This window comes from Oncorhynchus mykiss, chromosome 18 (assembly GCF_013265735.2).
Source record: "Oncorhynchus mykiss isolate Arlee chromosome 18, USDA_OmykA_1.1, whole genome shotgun sequence".
Taxonomy (NCBI): domain Eukaryota; kingdom Metazoa; phylum Chordata; class Actinopteri; order Salmoniformes; family Salmonidae; genus Oncorhynchus; species Oncorhynchus mykiss.
This window is the reverse complement of record NC_048582.1, coordinates 72,891,689-72,910,519: the sequence shown is the minus strand read 5'-3', so window position 1 is coordinate 72,910,519 and position 18,831 is coordinate 72,891,689. Positions and strand designations below refer to the sequence as shown.

The window sequence follows — 18,831 nt, the reverse complement described above, 5'->3', positions numbered from 1 at the left end:
ATAAATAAAAACAGAAATAGATCATTCTCTCTACCATTTCACATTCTTAAAGTAAAGTGCTGAACCTTTTAACTAGGATTAAATGTCAGGAATTGTGAAAAACTGAGTTTTAATGTATTTGGCTAAGGTGTATGTAAACTTCCGACTTCAACTGTAGGTAGTTGGATGGGCTATTTACAGATGGACTGTGCACTGCAGTGATCGGTAAGCTGCTCAGACAGCTGACGCTTAAAGTTAGTGATATTAGTCTCCAACTTCAGTAATTTTTGCAATTTGTTAGTCATTGGCAGCAGAGAACTGGAAGGAAAGGCGGCCAAAAAGGTGTTGACTTTGGAGATGACCAGTGAAATATACCTGCTGGAGCGAGTGCTACGGGTGGGTGTTGCTATGGTGACCAGTGAAATATACCTGCTGGAGCGAGTGCTACGGGTGGGTGTTGCTATGGTGACCAGTGAAATATACCTGCTGGAGCGAGTGCTACGGGTGGGTGTTGCTATGGTGACCAGTGAAATATACCTGCTGGAGCGAGTGCTACGGGTGGGTGTTGCTATGGTGACCAGTGAAATATACCTGCTGGAGCGAGTGCTACGGGTGGGTGTTGCTATGGTGACCAGTGAAATATACCTGCTGGAGCGCGTGCTACGGGTGGGTGTTGCTATGGTGACCAGTGAGCTGAGATAAGGCGGGGCTTTACCTAGCAAAGACCTATAGATGACCTGGAGCCAGTGGGTTTGGAGACGAATATGTAGCGAGGACCAGCCAACGAGAGCATACAGGTCACAGTGGTGGGTAGCACATGGGGCTTTGATGACAAAACGGATGGAGCTGTGATAGACTGCATCCAATTTGCTGAGTAGAGTGTTAGAGGCTATTTTGTAATTGACGTGGCCAAAGTCAAGGATTGGTAGGATAGTCAGTTTTACGAGGATATGTTTGGCTGCGTGAGTGAAGGAGGCTTTGTTGCGAAATAGGAAGCCAATTCTATATTTAATTTTTGATTGGAGATGCTTAATAAGAGTCTGGAAGGAGAGTTTACAGTCTAGCCAGACACCCAGGTATTTGTGGTTGTCCACGTATTCTAAGTCAAAACAATCCAGAGTAGTGATGCTAGTCAGACGGGCGGGTGCGGGCAGCGATCGGTTGAAGAGCATGCACTTCCTATTGTTTGTGTCACATCACACACATGCAATCAATTAAGGCCAATCAGAAATCAGTGAATAGGTCTCTCTTTATGCAGTGTTGTGTTGTGAGTTTTGTCCAATATTTTATTTATTATAAAAAAAAAATAATCCCAGCCCCCGCACCCGCAGGAGGCCTTTTTCCTTCTGGTAGGCTGTCATTGTAAATACGAATTTGTCCTTTAACTGACTTGCCTAGTTAAATAAAGGTTCAATAAAAGTGAATGTCAATCATTAGTGAAAGCATGCATAGTTCAGTGACAATTCTGTTATAGTCCACCCTACGACATATGCTATCTCCTGACTTTATAATCCACCCTACGACATATGCTATCTCCTGACCTTAGACTTTATAATCCACCCTACGACATATGCTATCTCCTGACCTTAGACTTTATAATCCACCCTACGACATATGCTATCTCCTGACCTTAGACTTTATAATCCACCCTACGACATATGCTATCTCCTGACCTTAGACTTTATAGTCCACCCTACGACATATGCTATCTCCTGACCTTAGACTTTATAATCCACCCTACGACATATGCTATCTCCTGACCTTAGACTTTATAATCCACCCTACGACATATGCTATCTCCTGACCTTAGACTTTATAATCCACCCTACGACATATGCTATCTCCTGACTTTAGACCTTATAGTCCACCCTACGACATATGCTATCTCCTGACCTTAGACTTTATAATCCACCCTACGACATATGCTATCTCCTGACCTTAGACTTTATAATCCACCCTACGACATATGCTATCTCCTGACCTTAGACTTTATAATCCACCCTACGACATATGCTATCTCCTGACCTTAGACTTTATAATCCACCCTACGACATATGCTATCTCCTGACTTTAGACCTTATAGTCCACCCTACGACATATGCTATCTCCTGACTTTATAATCCACCCTACAACATATGCTATCTCCTGACTTTAGACCTTATAGTCCACCCTACGACATATGCTATCTCCTGACTTTAGACCTTATAGTCCACCCTACGACATATGCTATCTCCTGACCTTAGACTTTATAATCCACCCTACGACATATGCTATCTCCTGATTTTAGACCTTATAGTCCACCCTACGACATATGCTATCTCCTGACCTTATAATCCACCCTACGACATATGCTATCTCCTGACCTTAGACGGTCAAACTCCTCCCACTCCCATTTTACCCCCCCCCCCCCCCATTCCAGCTTCACTGCGTCATGTGACCTATTATTTCTTCTTCTCTGACGGCGCCGCCTCCGTCATGACATTACTGAGGTTCTGAATGGAGGCTGTGTTGGTGGGGTCCTCCCTGACAGACAACTTGGATCTCGTAGACTTGGATCTCGACCTCCGCGCCGTCAACGACGTCGTCTCATGACTCTCTACCACCTTCTTCCTGACGAGCTTCTGGATCCTCTTGTAGATGAGGTAGACCATCTCACAGATACAAATGAGGATGCAGACGGCTGAGGAGACCACCATGAAGATGGTGAAAATCTTCTTCTCGGTGGGACGGGAGATGTAGCAGTCGACGGTGTTGGGGCAGGGCTCCAGGGAGCACTTGGAGAGACGAGGCATGTCATATCCCTCGTAGACGTAGAAGAGGATGTAGAGGAAGCCGGCGTCGAAGCCCGCCTTGAAGATCAGACTCGCCTACGGGGAGGATTAGAGATAAATAAAGAATCGTCATTAAAACATCTTTAAAGAGACCACACAGGAAATATGGGTGTCCGGTTGACTAGTTAAAATAGTTTCATTCAGATCAAATCATTGAGAGGAGTGAGTTCCATTCGACTCATGTTGTAATAACCAGAAGTAGAGATTGAGTAGAATTAGATATCGAGAAAATAGTATTTTTGTAATTTCACTTTTATTTAACCAGGTAGGCCAGTTGAGAACAAGTTCTCATTTACAACTGCGACCTGGCCAAGATAAAGCAAAGCAGTGTGACACGGACAACAACACAGAGTTACACATGGGATTAACATGGAATAAACAATAAACAAGTCAATGACACAGAAGAAAAAAATATATAGAAGAGACCAGACAGGAAATACAGGTTACAGCAATTATTTTTAGTTTCATTTAGTTGTATTCTCAAGCATTTCGCTACACCCACAATAACATCTGCTAAATATGTGTATGTGACCAATACAATTTGATTTGATTTAGGCAGGAGTTGCCATTTGACTCCTAAAATACTGTAGGCAGTGAAACGGCCTTTTTGTTCTCAGTGTTAAAGTAGCCTGTCATTTTGATAGTTTGTGCTGCATTAAAACAGGTTGTGGTAAAGTCTCCAGTCATGTAGAATGACATGTTAGCCCGTGTGTGCTTGTCCTCTCCTTGTTTCCTCTTCACTACATTTGAGGCCTGTCGGTGCATTGGTCGTAGGCTACCGTTGAGCTTTAAATATAACCTATACATTGACTCATATTGTAGGTACATCATTTCTGTCTCTCTCTTTCTTTCTCTCTCTCACTTTCTCTTTCATTATCTTCCTCTTTCTTTCTCTGTCTCTCTCTTTCTCTTTCTGTCTCTGTCTCTCTCTTCCTCTTTCATTCTCTGTCTCTTTCTTTTTCTGTCTCTCTCTTTATCTTTCATTCTTTGTCTCTCTCTTTCTCATTCTGTCTCTGTCTCTCTCTTTCTCATTCTGTCTCTGTCTCTCTCTTTGTCTTTCTTTTTCTGTCTCTCTCTCTTCCTCTTTCATTCTGTCTCTCTCTTTCTCTTTCATTCTCTGTGTCTCTGTCTTTCATTCTATTTCTCTCTTTCTCTTTCATTCTCTGTCTCTCTTCCTCTTTCATTCTCTGTCTCTCTCTTTCTCTTTCATTCTCTGTCTCTGTCTTTCATTCTCTGTCTCTCTCTTTCTCTTTCATTCTCTGTCTCTCTGTCTTTCATTCTCTGTCTCTCTCTTTGTCTTTCATTCTCTGTCTCTCTCTTTGTCTTTCATTCTCTGTCTCTCTCTGTCTTTCATTCTATGTCTCTCTTTGTCTTTCATTCTCTGTCTCTCTCTTTCTCTTTCATTCTCTGTCTCTCTGTCTTTCATTCTCTGTCTCTCTCTTTGTCTTTCATTCTCTGTCTCTCTCTCTGTCTTTCATTCTCTGTCTCTCTCTTTGTCTTTCATTCTCTGTCTCTCTCTTTCTCTTTCTTTCTCTCTCTCTTTCTCATTCTGTCTCTGTCTCTCTCTTTGTCTTTCGTTCTCTGCCTCTCTTTCTCTAGTTTTCTATATCTCTCTTTCTCTTTCTTTCTCTATGTCTCCCTTTCTCATTCTTTCTCTGTCTCTATCTTTAAAAAAAGGACATTCTACTCCTAAATGAATGGAAATTAAATTATGTTGACACCTTCTGAAATATAATTTTCCCTTTTAAAAGCATTATAACCTGTAGCCTGTTGTGGTGGTCTGTACAGTATGTTGGTGTTGTCTGGTGTTGTGGTGTTGTGTACAGTATGTTAGTGTTGTCTGGTGTTGTGGTGTTGTGTACAGTATGTTAGTGTTGTGGTGGTGTTGTGTACAGTATGTTAGTGTTGCTGTGTTGTGATGTTCTGTACAGTATGTTGGTGTTGTCTGGTGTTGTGGTGTTGTGTACAGTATGTTAGTGTTGTCTGGTGTTGTGGTGTTGTGTACAGTATGTTAGTGTTGTGGTGTTGTGTACAGTATGTTAGTGTTGTCTGGTGGTGTTGTGTACAGTATGTTAGTGTTGTCTGGTGTTGTGGTGTTCTGTACAGTATGTTGGTGTTGTCTGGTGTTGTGGTGTTGTGTACAGTATGTTAGTGTTGTCTGGTGTTGTGGTGTTCTGTACAGTATGTTGGTGTTGTCTGGTGTTGTGGTGTTGTGTACAGTATGTTAGTGTTGTGGTGTTGTGTACAGTAGGTTAGTGTTGTCTGGTGTTGTGGTGTTGTGTTGTGTACAGTATGCTAGTGTTGTCTGGTGTTGTGGTTTTGTGTACAGTATGTTAGTGTTGTCTGGTGTTGTGGTGTTGTGTACAGTATGCTAGTGTTGTCTGGTGTTGTGGTGTTGTGTACAGTATGCTAGTATCTCACCAGATAGGTCCACCACAGGCCTCCTCTCTTCTTCCCTGGATTAGCGTACAAATGCGACCCTTCATGCATTGCGGAGTACTTGGAATCCTTCTCCTCACGCAACGTGACGTGCGCCACAACCATCAGAGATGGACAGGTGACGAAGATGAGCTGCAGGGCCCACAGGCGGATGTGTGAGATGGGGAAGATGTGGTCGTAGCAGACGTTGACGCAGCCTGGCTGGGCCGTGTTACAGACAAAGTCCTTACTCTCGTCTACCCAGACGCGCTGAGCGGCCACCACAAACACCAAGAAGCGGAACACGAAGACCATGGAGAGCCAGACGCGTCCGAACACTGTGGAGTATTTATTCACCCCGCTGAGGAGGGACTGCAGCCCACCCCAGTTCATCTTGGAAGAGGAGGAGGAGGAGGAGGAGGAAGAGGTGGAGGGATGTGGGGGGGCGACAACCAGTCACTGAAAATCAGAAAACAGAATGGACAGGGTTTCATGGTTTATTATTGTCATGCTGCAAGGTCTCTTCTTCTTTATATCTCACAGAAATAACAGTAAATACTCAAGAGACTAGAGTGTGTGATGCTGTGCAAGACTCTCACTAACACTGTCTCTGATGTCATCATTAGGCGCACACAGCACAGCCCACCGAACAGCATGGGAGCATCATTTACCCACAACCCAACCTCCCCCCAGCTGATCACTATTCCCTCTGATTTAGTTTTTTATTATCCCTCATGACAACCAGAAGAAAACGTATTATATTTAACATAAATCCATTTAGTAGGATATTTGACTTTACGTTAGCTTATATTACAATGGCCTATCATCGTACAATACAATATGAATTGTAGGACGTATAGTATTCTACGTTTTGATTGTTTAAGTATGATATATTATGGTCAATTGCTTTAGTATCACTGTATATGCTATGTTAGAGTAAGGGTTAGGGCTAGGTTTAGGGGAGGGTAGGCTAACATGCTAAATAGTTGCAAAGTAGCTAAAAAGTAGTAAGTATTTTGTAAATTTGCTGATTAGCTAAAATACTTAAGTTACTCATGATGAGATTCAAATATGCAACCTTTGCCTTAGAGGGATGCCCTTTATCTACTTCCTCATAGTCAGATGAACTTGTAGATGCCATTGTTATGGTGTCTGTGTCCAGTATAAAGGAAGTTAGAGGTAGTTTTGTGAGCCAATGCTAACTAACGTTAGCACAATGACTGTGAAGTCATGCTAATAGGTACCCATAGACTTAGTAGATACCCATAAATGGTGTTCGAATACCCACACTAATATACCGTATACTATATACAGTGGCAAGAAAAAGTATGTGAACCCTTTGGAATTACCTGGATTTCTGCATAACTTGGTCTTGGCTAGGGGGCAGTATTTTCATTTTTGGAAAAATAACGTTCCCGTAGTAAACGGGATATTTTGTCAGGACAAGATGCTAGAATATGCATATAATTGACAGCTTAGGATAGAAAACACTCTAAAGTTTCCAAAACTGTAAAGATATTGTCTGTGAGTATAACAGAACTGATGTTGCAGGCGAAAGCCTGAGAAAAAATCCAATCCGGAAGTGCCTCATGTTTTGAAAGCGCTGCGTTCCAATGTGTCCCTATTGAGCAGTGAATGGGCTATCAACCAGATTACTCTTTCTCCGTATTCCCCAAGGTGTCTACAGCATTGTGACGTAGTTTTACGCATTTATGTTGAAGAATAAGCGGCTACATTGCGCAACTGGTCACCTGATGGCTCCCGGAGTGATTCTCGAGTAAAGTACAGAGAAAGCCATTATTCCAATCGGTCCTACTGAAAAACCAATTGTCCCGGTGGATATATTATCGAACAGATATTTGAAAAACACCTTGAGGATTGATTATAAACAACGTTTGCCATGTTTCTGTCGACATTATGGAGCTAATTTGGAATATTTTTCAGTGATTTCGTGACTGCAATTTCCGGGTGATTTCTCAGCCAAACGTGAAGAACAAACGGGAGCTATTTCACCTACAAAAATAATATTTTTGGTAAAAAGGAACATTTGCTATCTAACTGGGAGTCTCGTGAGTGAAAACATCCGAAGCTCATCAAAGGTAAACAATTTAATTTGATTGCTTTTCTGATTTCCGTGACCAAGTTACCTGCTGCTAGCTGGACCAAATGCTATGCTAGGCTATCGATAAACTTACACAAATGCTTGTCTAACTTAGGCTGTAAAGCATATTTTGAAAATCTGAGATGACAGGGTGATTAACAAAAGGCTAAGCTGTGTCTCAATATATTTCACTTGTGATTTTCATGAATAGGAATATTTTCTAGGAATATTTATGTCCGTTGCGTTATGCTAATTAGTGTCAGTCGATTATTACGCTCTCTCATGCGGGATGGGGAGTCATTAGAGGTTAATGACTGATCTTCATCTAAGTCACAGCAATAGACAAACACAGTCAGCTTAAACTAATAACACACAAGCAATTATACATTTTCATGTCTTTATTGAACATACCGTGTTCATTCACAGTTTAGGGTGGTAAAGATATGTGAACTTGGATTTAACCAGTTGACCTTTGGCAGCAAGAACCACAACCAAACATGTTCTTGCGGATCAGACCTGCACAACATTCAAGAGGAATTCTGGACCATTCATCTTTACGAAACTGTTTCAGTTCAGCAATATTCTGATGTCTGCTGTGAACTTGTATGAAAATGCTCTTGAGGTCCTGTCACAGCATTTCAAATCGGGTTGAGGTCGGGACTCTGATTGGGCCACGCAAAAGACGTATTTTCTTCTGTTGAAGCCATTATGTCGTTGATTTACTTCTGTGTTTTGGGTCGTTGTCCTGTTGCATCACCTAACTTCTTTTTTTGAGCTTTAATTGGCGGACAGATAGCCTTACATTCTCCTGCAAAATGTCTTGATAAACTTGGGAATTCATTTTTCCGTCGATGATAGCAAGCTGTCCAGGCCCTGAGGCAGCAAAGCAGCCCCAAACCATGATGCTCCCGCCACCGTACTTTACAGTTGGGAGGTTTTGATGTTGGTGTGCTGTGCCTTTATTTCTCCACACAGTATTGTCTGTTCCTTCCAAACAACTCAACTGTAGTTTCATCTGTCCACAGTATATTTTGCCAGTAGCGCTGTGGAACATCCAGGTGCACTTTTGCGAACTTCAGATGTGGAGCAATGTTTTTTTTTGGACAGCAGTAGCTTCTTCCGTGGTGTCCTCCCAGGTTTCCCTCAAATCAGGGATTGATTTAGACCTGGGACATCAATTAATGATCAGGTAGAACAGAAAATCAGCAGTACTCCAGACCTCATAGGGTCAAAGTTGAGTACTCATGCCCTATGTAGTGCTCTACTTTTCCCAGGTCCAATATGTAGGGGATAGAGCACAATTTGGGACTCATTACACATCATTACAGTTTAAAAAAAATGGAACTAGGCAAGTACGTTAAGAACATATTCTTATTTTCAATGGCGGCCTACCCCAGCCAAACCCTCCCCTAACCCGGACGACGCTGGGCCAATTGTGAGTCGCCCTATAGGATTCCCGATCATGGCCAGTTGTGATACAGCCCAGGATCAAACCGGGGTCTGTAGTGACTCGTCTAGCACGGAGATGCAGTGCCTTAGACCGCTGCGCCACTCGTGTGTGAGTCATCCTCTGGACGCACCCTACTCTGTTAGATGGATGTGTGGTGTGGTGTGTGTGTGTGTGTGTGTGTGCTCAGCCAGCCATAGTCATTCCTTTATGCCATCTGCTCTCTGTTCATCAAAGGGCGGTTAGTGAGGTCGGGGAGGGTCATTTGATTGAGGAATACAAAGATGGAGCCAAATATACCATGGGAACTGGACCTGAGCCACACACATAACCATATACCATGGGAACCTGACTGGGACTGACTGAGACAGAGAGGGAGGGGAAGGAAGTCTAACTGTGCCAAAATAACAACAACCTGTAGATTCAATTGTCTGAAAGAGCAAAAAGGGCAAGTAGAGAGAAACTGTTACACAGTTTGTCAGAGGAGTGTGTGTTTGTGTGCGTTTGTGTGTGCAAATGTGCTTGCTTGTGAGTGTTTGTGTGTGTGTGTGGGTGTGCCCTTCTACTTAAAAGTGAAAATGCAATGCTGCTTTCAGTCTGAGTATGAAAGCCATCCTGTGTGTGTCCATGTAGTTTTCTTGGACAACTTGTTTCCACATCAGGTGGCTTTCATAAAGCAGCATTGCATTTTCACTTTTAAATTCTCTAGGGTAGCGGGCAGCATTGGGAATTTTGGATGAAAAGCGTGCCCAAATTAAACTGCCTGCTACTCAGCCAAAAAAACTAGAATATGCATGTAATTAGTAGATGTGGATAGAAAACACTCTAAAGTTTCCAAAACCGTTTGAATGATGTCTGTGAGTATAACAGAACTTATATGGCAGGCAAAAACCTGGGAAAAAATCCAACCAGGAGGGGGACATCTGAGGTTTGTAGTTTTTCAACTCTTGGCCTATCAAATACACAGTGTCTATGGGGTCATATTGCACTTCCTAAGGCTTCCACTATATGTCAACAGTCTTCAGAACCTTGTTTGCTGCTTCTACTGTAGAGTGGGGGCAAATGAGAGGGGAATGAGTCAGAGGTCTTCCAGAGATCCACGAGCTCAGTCTCGCTCGTTCACGTGAGAGTGAGCTGTTCCATTGCTTTTCTACAGACAAAGGAATTCTCTGGTTGGAACATTATTGAAGATTTATGTTAAAACCATCCTAAAGATTGATTCTATACATCGTTTGACATGTTTCTACGGACTGTAACATAACTTTTTGGACTTTTCGTCTGCACCTAGTGATCGCGCCTCATGAATTTTGATTACTGGGCTAAACGCGCTAACAAAAAGAAGGTATTTGGAAATAAATGATGGACATTATTGAACAAAACAATAATTTATTGTGCAACTGGGATTCCTGGGAGTGCATTCTGATGAAGATCATCAAAGGTAAGTGAATAGTTAAAATGCTATTTCTGACTTCTGTTGACTGCACAACATGGTGAATATCTGTTTGGGTTGTTTTGGTCTCTGAGCGCCGTACTCCGATTATTGCATGGTGTGCTTTTTCCATAAAGTTGTTTGGAAATCTGATACAGCGGTTGCATTAAGGAGAAGTGGATCTAAAATTCCTTGCATAACAGGTGTATCTTTTAGCAATAATTATTATAAGTATTTCTGTAAATTGATGTGGCTCTCTGCAAAATCACCGGATGTTTTGGAACTACTGAACATAACGCATCAATGTAAACTCAGATTTTTCGATATAAATATGAACTTTACCGAACAAAACATACATGTATTGTGTAACATGAAGTGCTATGAGTGTCATCTGATGAAGATCATCAAAGGTTAGTGATTAATTTTATCTATATTTCTGCTTTTTTGTGACTCCTCTCTTTGGCTGGAAAAATGGCTGTGTTTTATTGTGACCAGGTGCTGACATAATCGTTTGTGGTTCTTTCGCTGTAAATCCTATTTGAAATCGGACACTGTGGTGAAAATAACAACAAGAATACCCATACATGTATGTTTGAGTAATTTTGATTATGAGATTTGTGTTGTTTTGAATTTGGCACTTTCAGTGGCTGTTGTCATATCATGCCGGTAACGGGATTGCAGCCCAAAGTTAACAAACCTCCAAACGAGTTTCAATGCCACACAACACTCCTTCCCTGACCTCCAACTGCTCTTAAATGCTAGTAAAACTAAATGCATGCTCTACAACCGATCGCTGCCTGCACCTGCCCGCCCGACTAGCATCACTACTCTGGACGGCTATGAAATAGAATATGTAGACAACTACAAATACCTAGGTGTCTGTTTAGACTGTAAACTCTCCTTCCAGACTCACATTAAGCATCTTCAATCCAATCTTAAATTTAAAATCGGCTTCCTATTTCGCAAACAAAGCCTCCTTCACTCATGCTGCTAAACATACCCTTGTAAAACGGACTATCCTACCGATCCTTGACTTCGGCGATGTCGTTTACAAAATAGCCTCCAACACTATACTCAGCAATTTGGATGTAGTTTGTCACAGTGCCATCAGTTTTGTCACCAAAGCCCCATATACTTCCCACCACTGCGACCTGTATGCTCTCGTTGGCTGGCCCTCGCTACATATTCGTCGCCAAACCCACTGGCTCCAGGGCATCGATAAGTCTTTGCTAGGTAAAGCCCCGCCTTATCTCAGCTCACTGGTCACCATAGCAACATCCACCCGTAGCACGCGCTCCAGCAGGTATATTTCACTGGTCATTCCCAAAGCCAAAGCCTCCTTTGGCTGCCTTTCCTTTCAGTTCTCTGCTGCCAATGACTGGAACAAATTGCAAAAATCACTGAAGCTGGAGACTCATACCTCCCTCTATAACTTTAAGTATCACCTGTCAGAGCAGCTTACCGATCGCTGCACCTGTACACAGCCAATCTGTAAATAGCTCATCCAACTACCTCATCCTCACATTATATGTTTCTGCTCTTTTTCACCCCAGTTGCACATCATCATCTGCACATCTATCACTCCAGTGTTAATGCTAAATTGTAATTATTTTGCCAGCATGGCCTATTTATTGCCTTAACTCCCTAATATTACCTCATTTGCACACACTGTATATATTGTTTCTATTGTGTTATTGACTGTATGGTTTGTTTATTCCATGTGTAACTCTGTGTTGTTTTTGTCACACTACTTTGCTTTATCTTGGCCAGGTTGCAGTTGTAAATAAGAACTTGTTGTCAACTTTAAGCACCAACTGTCAGAGCAGCTCACAGATTACTGCACCTGTACATAGCCCACCTATAATTTAGCCCAAACCTCTTTCCCAACTGTATTTAATTTATTTATTTATTTTGCTCCTTTGCACCCCATTATTTTTATTTCTACTTTGCACATTCTTCCATTGCAAAACTACCATTCCAGTGTTTTACTTGCTATATTGTATTTACCTTGCCACCATGGCCTTTTTTGCCTTTACCTCCCTTCTCACCTCATTTGCTCACATTGTATATAGACTTGTTTATACTGTATTTTTGACTGTATGTTTGTTTTACTCCATGTGTAACTCTGTGTCGTTGTATCTGTCGAACTGCTTTGCTTTATCTTGGCCAGGTCGCAATTGTAAATGAGAACTTGTTCTGAACTTGCCTACCTGGTTAAATAAAGGTAAAATAAAAAAATAAAAAATAAATGAACTGGCCTACCTGGTTAAATAAAGGTGAAATAAATAATACTTAATATAATTTTGCACGCCCAATTTTTCAGTTTTTGATTTGTTAAAAAAGTTTGAAATATCCAATAAATGTCGTTCCACTTCATGATTGTGTCCCACTTGTTGTTAATTCTTCACAAAAAATACAGTTTTATATCTTTATGTTTGAAGCCTGAAATGTGGCAAAAGGTCGCAAAGTTCAAGGGGTCCGAATACTTTCTCAAGGCACTGTATATATACAGTTGAAGTTGGAGGTTTACCTCTTAGCCAAATACATTTAAACTCAGTTTTTCACAATTCCTGACATTTAATCCTAGTAAAAATTCCCTGTCTTAGGTCAGATAGGATCACAACTTTATTTTAAGAATGTGAAATGTCAGAATAATAGTAGAGAGAATGATTTATTTCAGCTATTATTTCTTTCATCACATTCCCAGAGGGTCAGGAGTTTACATACACTCAAGTAGTATTTGGTAGCATTGCCTTTAAATTGTTTAACTTGGGTCAAACATTTTGGGTAGCCTTCCACAAGCTTCCTACAATAAAATGAGTGAATTTTGGCCCATTCCTCCTGACAGAGCTGGTGTAACTGAGTCAGGTTTGTAGGCCTCCTTGCTCACACACACTTTTTCAGCTCTGCCCACAAATGTTCTATGGGATTGAGGTCAGGACTTTGTGATGGTCACTCCAATACGTTGACTTTGATGTCTTTAAGTACTTTTGCCACAACTTTGGAAGCATGCTTGGGGTCATTGTCCATTTGGAAGACCCATTTGCGACCAAGCTTTAACTGACGTCATGAGATGTTGCTTCAATATATCCACATAATTTTCCTGCCTCATGATGCCATCTATTTTATGAAGTGCACCAGTCCCTCCTGCAGCAAAGCACCCCTTGCTCGCAATTTGCTTTTTCAGTTCTGCCCATACATTTTCTATAGGATTGAGGACAGGGCTTTGTGATGGCCACACTAATACATTAACTTTGTTGTACTTAAGCCATTTTTCTAGAACTTTGGAAGTATGCTTGGGGTCATTGTCCATTTGGAAGACCCCTTTGCGTCCAAGCTTTAACTTTCTGACTGATGTCTTAAGACGTTGCTTCATTATATCCACATCATTTTCCTGCCTCGTGATGTCATCTATTTTGTGAAGTGCACCAGTCCCTCCTGCAGCAAAGCACCCCCACAACATGATGCTGCCACCCCCGTGCTTCACGGTTGGGAGGGTGTTCTTTGGCTTGCAAGCCTCCCCCTTTTTCCTCCAAACATAACAGTGGTCATTATGACTAAACAGTTATATTTTTGTTTCATCAGACCAGAGGACATTTCTCCAAAAAGTACAATCTTTAATGCCGTAGTCTGGCTTTTTTATGGCGGTTTTGGAGAAGTGGCTTATTCCTTGCTGAGCGGCCTTTCAGGTTATGTCGACCTGTTTCATCCAGCATCTTCACAAGGTCCTTTGATGTTGTTCTGGGATTGATTTGCACTTTTCGCAACAAAGTACGTTCATCTCTAGCAGACAGAATGCGTCTCCTTCCTGAGTGGTATGATGGCTGTGTGGTCCCATGTTGTTTATACTTGTGCACTATTGTTTGTAGAGACGCACGTGGTACCTTGAGGCATTTGGAAATTGCTCCCAAGGATGAACCAGACTTGTGGAGGTCTACAATTCTTCTTGGCTGATTTATTCTGATTTTCCCATGATCTCAAGCAAATAGGCACTGGGTTTGAAGGTAGGCCTTGAAATACATCCACAGGTACACCTCCAACTGACTCAAATTATGTCAATTAGCCTATCAGATGCTTCTAAAGCCATGACATCATTTTCTGGTATTTTCCAAGCTGTTTAAAGGCATATTCAACTTAGTGTATGTAAACTTCTGACCCACTGGAATTGTGATACAGTGATAAGTGAAATAATCTGTCTGTAAACAATTGTTGGAAAAATTACTTGTGTCATGCACAAAGTAGCTGTCCTAACCGACTTGACAAAACTATAGTTTGTAAACAAGACATTTTTGGAGTGGTTGAAAAACTAGTTTCAATGACTCCAACCTAAATGTATGTAATCTTCCTACTTCAACTGTATATATATAATTCATTACAGTTATGCACAAACATCTAGTACCATTGTGTAATGCTGAATGCTGATTGGTTAAAACCACATTCAAGCCGGTGTCTTTTCCACAAGTTACCACCGGCTTGTGGAATAGACACCGGAATAGACATCTGACTGCTCAATCCACTGTCTCATCAGCCCAGCCAGGCAATTTATCAATCCACTGTCTCATCAGCCCAGCCAGGCAATTTATAAACTCCACTGTCTCATAAGCCCAGCCAGGCAATTTATAAAATCCACTGTCTCATCAGCCCAGCCAGGAAATTTATAAACTACACTGTCTCATCAGCCCAGCCAGGCAATTTATCAATCCACTGTCTCATCAGCCCAGCCAGGCAATTTATCAATCCACTGTCTCATCAGCCCAGCCAGGCAATTTATCAATCCACTGTCTCATCAGCCCAGCCAGGCAAGTTATCAATCCACTGTCTCATCAGCCCAGCCAGGCAATTTATGAATCCACTGTCTCATCAGCCCAGCCAGGCAATTTATCGATCCACTGTCTCATCAGCTCAGCCAGGCAATTTATCAATCCACTGTCTCATCAGCCCAGCCAGGCAATTTATAAACGCCACTGTCTCATCAGCCCAGCCAGGCAATTTATAAACGCCATTGTCTCATCAGCCCAGCCAGGCAATTTATCAATCCACTGTCTCATCAGCCCAGCCAGGCAATTTATAAACTCCACTGTCTCATCAGCCCAGCCAGGCAATTTATCAATCCACTGTCTCATCAGCCCAGCCAGGCAATTTATAAACTCCACTATAAAAAGCATTTAGACATTATCTCACATTTCCTTTAGACTAACATTTCGTTTTTGGAGATTTGTGTAAACCTTGCTGTCGGTCTCTCTGACATTTTGCAAATTTGTTCTCCAACTGTCCCAATAGTAATGATTGAGTCGAGACGAGACTGACAGGCAGGCAGCTTTTCTTAGCCAGTCGAAATCATGAATCGGCAGGCATCATTTTTATGGATATATACTAAGAAATGTCAATTGAAAAATGGTAAAATGAAATGAAGTGTTATCTAGTTTGATCTAGTGGGAGAATGTCAGCTATGTGTGTGTCATGATTCCATTTACATGTTAGGTATTTAACTGAGTTAAACTGACTAATGGAACAGCCACCCCTCCAATATGCATGCCTTCCTCATCAGATAATGGAACAGCCACCCCTCCAATATGCCTGACGTCCTCGTCAGATAATGGAACAGACACAACAGATAATGGGACAGACACATCAGATAATGGGACAGAAACCCCTCCAATATGCCTGACTTCCTCATCAGATAATGGCACAGCCACCCCTCCAATATGCGTGACATCCTCATCAGATAATGGAACAGCCACCCCTCCAATATACCTGACTTCCTCATCAGATAATGGAACAGCCACCCCTCCAATATACCTGACTTCCTCATCAGATAATGGGACACCCCTCCAATATACCTGGCTTCCTCATCAGATAATGGAACAGACAGCCCTCCAATATGCCTGACTTCCTCATCAGATAATGGGACACCCCTCCAATATACCTGGCTTCCTCATCAGACAATGGAACAGACAGCCCTCCAATATGTCTGACTTCCTCATCAGATAATGGAACACCCCTCCAATATGCCTGACTTCCTCATCAGATAATGAGACAGACAGCCCTCCGATATGCATGGATAGTTAGACCAGGCTCTATAACGTGTTAGGGCCCATATAGAACTTGGTTGGTGATGCAACAATGGGACAGAACTTCCTACAGTTCCCTGTGAAATGACCTGCTGTAAACCAGCAAAACAGAGAAGCTAATTTAACACCTACAGTTCCCTGTGAAATGGCCTGCTGTAAACCAGCAAAACAGAGCAGCTAATTTAACAGATGTTTTTATAGATTAGCATTCAGGACATTGTGCGACAGGTTTCCTGTCCAACAGACAATCGTGAATACTAAAGATCCACATGCTGCCCTTGGTTCCCATCTTGTCTGTCTGCATGGAAGGATGTGCTTATTGTTCACACATAGCTCTTACTGTATATCTGTGTCTGTCCTATTGGTTGAGCTAGCTAGCTCTCTCTCATACCTTTGTTACTGCACCAAGCCACACTTCGGTAGTCCCATGAGTCAACAAACTATTTACATCAGCTTTGTGTGTGTGTGTGTGTGTGTGTGTGTGTGTGTGTGTGTGTGTGTGTGTGTGTGTGTGTGTGTGTGTGTGTGTGTGTGTGTGTGTGGCATTGCAACACGAGCAAGATACAGTCAGAGAGTTATGTAATTGTCCTTACGTGTATGACCCTCTCTGAACCCGCCTTCACACTGAGACAGTGGAATGCTTCCTAAATGACTCCCTATCCCAAATGGGTTCTGGTCTAAAGTAGTGCACTACTACCCTATAGTGGTCTAAAGTAGTGCCCTACTACCCTATAGACCCTGGTCTAAAGTAGTGCACTACTACCCTATAGTGGTCTAAAGTAGTGCCCTACTACCCTATAGACCCTGGTCTAAAGTAGTGCACTACTACCCTATAGTGGTCTAAAGTAGTGCACTACTACCCTATAGTGGTCTAAAGTAGTGCACTACTACCCTATAGACCCTGGTCTAAAGTAGTGCACTACTACCCTATAGGCCCTGGTCTAAAGTAGTGCACTACTACCCTATAGACTCTGATATAAAGTAGTGCACTACTACCCTATAGACCCTGGTCTATAGACCCCTCCCCCCTCCCCCTAGCTTGTAGCTCCTCACTAGCTTGTAGCTCCTCACTAGCTTGTAGCTCCTCACTAGCTTGTAGCTCCTCACTAGCTTGTAGCTCCTCACTAGCTTGTAGCTCCTCACTAGCTTGTAGCTCCTCACTAGCTTGTAGCTCCTCACTATGGTTCAACGAATCATCCTTACAAACGTTAAAAATCAAAGACACAAATGAACTAAAATAATAATAATAATAATAATAATAATAATAATAATAACGTGTCTTACCTGGTTGAGAGGAACAGACGAATGGGTCAAATAGATGTGTTTTTAATGCAAAGACGAGAAGCTCACTATGTGGTTGTCGGCTCTGACAGATTGGAAGGAAGCAGAGTTCCACCTGGTTGGATGGGGGGGGGGGGAGGGGCTAGGATGTACAGACGAATAGAAGTGGGAAGAGAGGTAAGGTGTCACACACACACACGCAAACACACACACACTCACGCACACACACACACACACACACACACACACACACACACTCACACACGCAAACACACACACACACTCACACACGCAAACATACACACACACTCACACACACTCACACACACAAACACACACACACTCACACACACACACACACACACACTCACACACACAAACACAAGCAAAAACACACACACACGCAAACACACATGCAAACGCACACGTGCAAACACACACACACACACACAGCTCTGCCACCCCCCCACTAGACCGGTTTGTCAACCTCTTGTTGAAAGCACAGACAGACTTATTACAAGGAATTAAGAGGGAGAGAGGAAGTGAGGGAGGGAGGGAGGGAGGGGTAGCATACCGTCAGAGAGGAGGAGGAAGAGGAGGAGGAGGAGGAGGAGGAGGGAGTAGCATACCATCAGAGAGAGAGGAGGAGGAGGAGGTGTAGCATACCATCAGAGAGAGAGGAGGAGGAGGAGGAGGAGGAGGGAGTAGCATACCATCAGAGAGAGAGGAGGAGGAGGAGGAGGAGGAGGAGGGAGTAGCATACCATCAGAGAGAGAGGAGGAGGAGGAGGAGGAGGAGGGCGTAGCATACCATCAGAAAGAGAGGAGGGGGAGGAGGAGGAGGAGGAGGAGGGAGTAGCATACCATCAAAGAGAGAGGAGGAGGAGGAGGGAGTAGCATACCATCAGAGAGAAGAGGAGGAGGAGGAGGGAGTAGCATACCATCAGAGAGAGAGAAGGAGGAGGAGGAGGGAGTAGCATACCATCAGAGAGAAGAGGAGGAGGAGGAGGGAGTAGCATACCATCAGAGAGAGAGAAGGAGGAGGAGGAGGGAGTAGCATACCATCAGAGAGAGAGAAGGAGGAGGAGGAGGGAGTAGCATACCATCAGAGATAGAGGAGGAGGAGGAGGGAGTAGCATACCATCAGAGAGAAGAGGAGGAGGAGGGTGAGTAGGAGGAGGAGGAGGGAGTAGCATACCATCAGAGAGAGAGGAGGAGGAGGAGGGGGTAGCATACCATCAGAGAGAGAGGAGGAGGAGGAGGAGGGAGTAGCAT

General features: G+C 42.8%; 1 protein-coding gene across 2 annotated transcripts; it reads right to left on the bottom strand.

The window, feature by feature from the left end:
- Positions 1 to 1,286: 1,286 nt before the first annotated feature.
- LOC118941219 (gap junction beta-4 protein-like) lies at positions 1,287 to 17,666 on the bottom strand. Of its 2 annotated transcripts, XR_005037549.1 has the most exons (4): positions 17,561 to 17,666; positions 5,232 to 5,687; positions 2,137 to 2,846; positions 1,287 to 2,004 (listed from the first exon to the last, which is right to left on the bottom strand). XR_005037549.1 is itself a non-coding variant. In XM_036953654.1 (3 exons), exons 2-3 carry the CDS (start codon positions 5,619 to 5,621, stop codon positions 2,421 to 2,423), a joined length of 816 nt encoding a protein of 271 aa, XP_036809549.1. In that variant the 5' UTR covers positions 5,622 to 5,687; positions 17,561 to 17,666; the 3' UTR covers positions 1,287 to 2,420. The 2 variants fall into 2 exon arrangements, 1 of the variants encoding a protein (XP_036809549.1); XM_036953654.1 differs by having other exon boundaries at positions 1,287 to 2,846.
- Positions 17,667 to 18,831: the final 1,165 nt, after the last annotated feature.

Excerpts from the sequence above, each read along its gene's own strand:
- LOC118941219 (XM_036953654.1), bottom strand. The coding sequence starts at position 5,621 with ATGAACTGGGGTGGGCTGCAGTCCCTCCTCAGCGGGGTGAATAAATAC. Across the intron at positions 2,847-5,231 it reads GCCTGTGGTGGACCTATCTG|GCGAGTCTGATCTTCAAGGC; the intron begins GTGAGATACTAG and ends TCCTCCCCGTAG.